We start from the raw sequence: 6367 nt of genomic DNA, 5'->3' as shown, positions 1-6367 counted from the left end.
TATCCCTGTGGTTTTTTATTCCCATGTTGCTAGAAATGGGGCTGAATTTCTTTCAGATAAAGCAGGGTTAGGGTAGAGTTTACTCTAAATAAACAGTTGTAGATATGACCCTAAACATGATGTATATGTCAAAATAAGCCTTGGTGGACATCCACATACAAAAAAAATGAACCCAGACAGTCCTTATACCTTTCATAAAAATTAACTCAAAATGAATCTTAGACCTAGATGTAAAATGCAAAATTATAAAACTTCTAAAAGATAATGTAGGAGAAAACCTAGGTTACCTTAGTTTGGGGAATGCTTATTAAAATACACAAAAATCCCAATCCATGAAAGAAAAATATGATAAACTAGACTTCATTAAAATTAAATACTTCTGCTCAGTGAAAGACACTGTTCAGAGAATGAAATGATAAGCCACAGACTGTGAGAAAGTATTATAAAACACATAATGTAATGAAGGACTGGTACCCAAAATATGCAAAGAATTCTGAAAACTCAACAATAAGAAAACAAACAACCCAAATAAAAAATAGACAAAAGATCTGAGCAGATACCTCACTAAAGAGGCTATGCAGATGGCAAATATGCATATGAAAAGATGTTCAACAACATGTATCATTAGGTAATTGAAAATTAAAACCACAATTAGATACCAATACACAGCTAGTAGAATAACCAAAATCCCAAAATCTGCCTATACCAAATGCTGGCAAGGATGTGGACCAACAGGAACTCTCATTTATTGCTGGCGAAAAAGCAAAATGGTACATCTACTTTGTAAAATAGTTTGTCATTTTCTTACAAAATTAAACATATTCTTACTATATGGTCCAGAAATCCTGCTCCTTGGTATTAACCTAAATGAGTTGAAAACTTAATATGTACACAAAACCTACATGTAAATGTCACAGCAGCTTTATTAATAATTGCCAAAACTCAGAAGCAATGAAGACATCGCCAATAGGTGAATGGATAAACAAACTCTGGTATGTCTGTATAATGGGATATTATTCAGTAATAAGAAGAAATGAGCTCTCAAGCCAGGAAAAGATGTGGACAAACCTTCAGTGTATATTGCTAAGTGAATAAAGCCAAAATGAAAAGGCTATATACTGTATCAATCCATCTATATGACATTCTAGAAAAGGAAAAATTTTGGAGACACTGAAAGGATAAGTGGTTTCCAGGAATTTGGGGGAGAGAGACAGTGATAAGTTGGTGGAACATGGGATTTTTAGGGCAGTGACACTATCCCATATGATACTGTAATGTTAGATATATGTCAGTATACATTTGTCAAAATCTATAGTGAAACCTAATGTAAACTATAAACTTTAGTTAATAATTGTGTATAAATATTGGCTTATCAATTATAACAGCTTTACCGCACTAATGCAAGATGTTAATAATAGGGGAAACTTTGAGGCTGGGATGAGGAGGAATATGAGATTAATCTTTACTTTCCATTTATTTTGCTGTTAACCTAAAACTACTAAAAATAAGTCTATTGTTTTTTCTTTTCTTTTAAAAAGCCGTAAAAGAAATGGTAGGCAATAATTTTAAAAGCTAAGTAGTGTCTCCCTCCTTTCATTATCTGGCATCTGGCTACATTCCCACATCATCCCCTGCCTCCTGAGCTTATACCTTATGTCCTCATCACTATGCTCCTCTGGGCTGGAAGGAGTGCTCCTGTATATGCCTCTATACATGCACTAGGATCCTTGTGACAAAACAAATTTATTGACCTAGCACTAAGGCCCTTCTCCCTCCCACTCACTGCTTGCATCTCAGGTGAGAATGGGAATGTGCTTTGGCCAAGAGGGAGGGGACAGATGTGTGGTAGGGGGTTCCAGGAGATGGAGGGACCAGAGTCAAAGAAAGCCTGCTATCTAGCACTGAGATCCCAGGAGATGATGATGACTATGAAAGTGTAGTGTGGTTCTGTCATTTTCCCCAGCGGTACATGGTGCTACAACCATTTTCTAACTCCAAGTTCCAGAGCTCAGGCCCTGAGACATGGGGTGTGTGTTAATAAAGGACAGTGGAGCCCGGCATCACTCACGGAGGGCAATGATGGGCCTTGAGGAGGCCCTGCTCACTGCAGTGACACCTCTCATCAGTTACTCCACTCTGCGTGTCTGTCTTCTGGTCCCTTCCTCTCTCTGTGCTCTGTCCTGGGACTCCATGTATGGGAGGTTAAAATTTTCCTGAGTTAAAGGAGAAGAGGAGGCAAGGAAGCCCCAATCCCACTCTAACATGGACTGATAAGACGGCAGGCGAGGAGCCGGAGCAGATGGTGTGCAGAGACCACACAGTCACTCGTGCCCCTCAGACCCCACAGGTATTTGGTTCATTTATTCGCTCAGACTGATCTGGACTTCATCATGAGTGTCTACCCTGAATAGTATGGAGATAAAAACACTGGATTTTTATCTAATCTGGTGTCATCTGATGCAATCACGTGTATGGTCCATTTGTATAAATACTCAATCTGTTTGGTGAAAATGATCAGTCTCTCAGATTTCCACCCCACCCTCCTACTCCTTTCCAAGATAGAGATGGGGTCTCCATGGTGATGGGGACAGGGAGTCTATGACATCTTATGTTGATTGTAGTGTCTGGGTGGTTTCTGAGGGAAGCGATAACTCTTGTCTCCCAGGTCCTGCTGCTGATGGTGACATGCTCACCCATGTCTGCAACTGGTATATATGCATTTTTATCTCTCTCATCTTGGTCAGAATCTGATGCTCCCTGGCCGACTCAACCTTAGCTCACCTGTGAAGACACCTGCAAACTCTTCTGAATCTGGGTCTCATCCTTTATCCAGGCCCTGTCTAGGGCTGTACACTCCACAGCCTCAACTGCAGGGTCATCTAGTCCCTAGCTGAGTTAGGCTTCCTTCATGGTAGAACTCCTGGCTCTTGAATCAGCCACTTTCAACACCCCCGACCCGAGAATGTAGCCCTCTGGGGTCTCACCTAAAACACAGAGGTAACCAAGATAGCTCCAGAAAGTAAAATCTTTCAAGTCTAACCATCTCCCTGCCCACTTTTTAGATGATAGCATGATACAGTAGACATGAAGAATGTGATGATTCAAGTAAAAGGAATGATCACTGCAAAAGCCCACTCATTGAGAATGTGGAAGGGCATGGGATCCAGGTGAAGAGTGTTAAGGAAAAAATTATTCATGACACTTGTTAAAGAAGTGTAAGGCAGACTTTTGTCAGAACCATTGAGATAGGTATAGGGACCATTGCAATGGGGTTTTGTAGTGGGGGGGAGATTGGGATCCACTCCAAATACAACAAGGAACAGTGGGAATTTATAGTCAAGGAGCAGAATGGGGATCAGTGAATGGAAAATTACTAAGAGGAAACACCAAGGGTAAGGGGGATTCTGGCTAAATTGAACAGGATTACTGCTAAAGGCAGGCCAAGGTGATCAGACCTCACGTAAGGGATGAGGACCTGCTGAGATATGAAGGATAGGGAATTCTCACTAAACTGACTTAGCAGGATTCTTGCTAAAACTGGACAATGCAGAGACAAACATGAAAGTTGAAAAGTTCCCTGTCCAGGACTGGCCACCCCACAACTTCAGCTGCGGGATCACCTAGCCCCTGGCTGGGTTAGGCTTCCTTCATGGTAGAATCTTTAGCTCTTGAATCAGCCACTTTCCACATTTTTCCCTCAGGGAATGCAGCTCCCTGTGGTATCACCTACTTCACAGCAAGAGCCAAGACCAGCATTAACTCCAGCAATCCTCTGCCAACTTTATACACGATGGAATAATACAATAGAGATGGAGAACATAATTCAGGAGAAATTATAACTGCTGTTAGGGTGTGAAGTCCATATGCGGTAAGTGGTGGCCAGGGAGAAAGAATTCTCAGACAGTAATTAGGATATATAGAAGTAAAGTTTATTTACTTTCCCAAGAAAGAAATAAAGAAAGGGAGAGAGAGAAAGTGGCTGTGAAGCTGCTGTGTTGGCTTTTTTCTGTTTCTCACGTAGCAGATCGATAGTTTTTTCTTGGTTTTTTCTTTCTTCTTGATAGCGGGAGACATCTGGTACTGTCTCCTCAAGAGGAAGCAGAAGAAGTTCCTACTCCTACTGTCTTCTCAGGAACTTTTTCAAGGTTGAGAAAGAACTCAGAGATAACAAGTTAGGCTGTACGTGTTTAATTAAACAAAGGGTAGTTGTGAGTTTATTTCTCTTACTTTCTGTTTGATAGTTTATTTTCCTCTGTTAGCTAGGTTCTTAGTGAGACCACCTTTCAACTGCAAAAGACAATTCTTTAATAAAGTAGAAAGGCATAGGATCCAGGTAAAGGGCCTGGCCTAAAGTAAGGTCAGGTCACCTCCTCCAGAGGGGCAGCAGAGATTACAAGTGCAGATCCAGTGTTGTTGGCAAGTGCTGAGAGTTCCTTTCTGATCACCTCTGTTTTGTCAAAGGAATATCGGTGACTATCATGAGAAGATTGGAAGCTGGCGCTTGTGGAGAGCTCTTGTAAGTAAACCAGACAGAAGATACAAACGTGGAGGGTGCAGAGAGTTTGCCCATTTAGGGGTATTGCCAGGAGGGGAAAAAGGGGAGAGTTTATAGCTGTGGGTAAGCTGGGTAAGGAGGGCCTGGTGGAGGGTAAGGAAGGCGGTTGCAGATGCGGTTAGTAGACTGGCGGCCTCCCAGCGTTGAAGGCTGCGCCACTGGGGGGAGGCAGCTGGAAGGGAAGGAGGTGGTGCTGCTGGGGCTGAGAGAGGGGGACGCAAGAAATGTACACCACGGAGGGCTGCGGTCTTCCCTGAGGCCCAGGGCGTGAGCATGGATGGCGGATGCTCAGTTAGGGAGGAGAAGATCCCAGAGTTCCGAGAGGCTCCGGGGGTGGCCTGGCCAGCCTCGTGGGCGCTGAGGTCGCCAGGAAGGATCAGAGGACACAGGGCTGAGAGGAAGACCGTGAATGCGCCACGTCAGAGGTGAAGAATGACAGGGGGTTTGTACAGGTCTCGAACGTGGGGCAGCAGGGTGATTGGGGTAGTCGTGCCTCAGATACTGGAAATCAACGGCCCCATCCCTTAGCCGACAGCTCGCAACAGAGCAGGGAATAAAACCTCCAGACGGGAAGCGGGAGCGAGACTGGCACAGACCTCAGTCGGCTCCGACGCGCAGGCCCAGAACCCGCCAATCCCAGGCCAGCCCCGGCTCCGGGCCGCGTATTTCCGGTGGCGCTGGGACTTCCTGCTGTTGTTGCTATGGTTCTGAGGGCGGGACTTGGGAAAGGCGGCCGTGTAGGGGTCCGTCCGCCGGGGCCATTCCGGCTGGTACTGGTTCATTCTCTGGTCCTCCTGTTCATCCTAGTTGGCTTCCCCAGCCAAGATCTTCGGGCTCTGAGCAGAAAAGCAGCGGAAAAGATTGATTTTCTTCTGGGATTGGTGGCGCTCAGTCTCCCTGGCCTGAAGATGGCAGTGTTACGCCGTGGAGCGGCCCTGTTCGCCTCTCACCCCGCCCTTCGTGTTTGAAAAAACGCCACAGAGTCCTTTTTCTAGAGAAAAGACTGATTCCTCTGTTGTCTGCGCCTAACAAGTCCTGGGGCTGGGGTTACTGCTTCGAGGGGGATGGGGAAGCGGGCTCGCGAAAATTCTCTGCCGTTAGACAAAAACCCTTTTGTTTTTTAAATTGCCATTTGTCCTATGGGGCTGCCTAGTTACCCTAGCAACTTGTATTTTTGCTTTTGTGAATGGTTTTGTCATTCTTTTTCTCCACGTTTTAATGGGGTTTTATGGACTTTTACCAATGTATTCTTTAATTGTAGACGTCACTGAATCGCGTTGTAGAAAATTTAGTAGACCGATAGTGTAATAAGGAAAACTAATCTTATCCAGTCCCATCACCCAGCTATGACTATTAATAATGTTTTGTGGTAAATTTCCTTAGATGTTTTTCATTCATAAAGGTACATTTTAAACAAATGAGATTAATGTTGTATCATGATTTCAACATCCTGCTTTTTAAACTCAACTTTATGCTTTGAAAAATCGTTTCATAATATTAGTCATTTTGTTTTAAAAATAATGCTAACATATTGTAAGATGTTGAAAGTTTCAGTAAAACTTGAGCTTAAAACACTCAAATACTCAAAATATGATCCAAAGACAGCCATCACTGTGCAGCCTTATGAGAGCAGCAGCTGTGGTGTATGTTCGTTTCACTCTTACTAATACCTTAGTACTTAGCACTTAGTGGGTGCTCAGTAAACATTGTGAAATAAAATAATATTTACATCCGGTAATTTTTTTCTTCCATATAATCAGTTGTTTTATGACGCTGGGGTATAATATATCAAGTTTTCTATATGAGTTTTTT

The 6367-nt window shown here is 43.4% G+C and overlaps 1 protein-coding gene across 1 annotated transcript in view; it reads left to right on the top strand.

Moving 5' to 3' along the window:
• The first annotated feature begins 4466 nt into the window (after positions 1-4466).
• LOC105811013 (protein FAM104B-like) overlaps positions 4467-6367 on the top strand; it is a 12533-nt gene continuing 10632 nt past the window's right edge. Inside the window, exon 1 of the mRNA XM_012645095.1 lies at positions 4467-4516. Within this exon, the coding sequence (XP_012500549.1) occupies positions 4479-4516 (38 nt within the window). The 5' untranslated portion in view covers positions 4467-4478. The remainder of the gene's footprint in view (positions 4517-6367) is intronic.

This window comes from Propithecus coquereli, unplaced genomic scaffold, assembly GCF_000956105.1.
Source record: "Propithecus coquereli isolate 6110/MARCELLA unplaced genomic scaffold, Pcoq_1.0 Scaffold2255, whole genome shotgun sequence".
In the NCBI taxonomy this organism is placed as follows: Eukaryota; Metazoa; Chordata; class Mammalia; order Primates; family Indriidae; genus Propithecus; species Propithecus coquereli.
The sequence above is the reverse complement of the archived record's forward strand: the minus strand, read 5'-3'. Positions and strand labels throughout refer to the sequence as shown.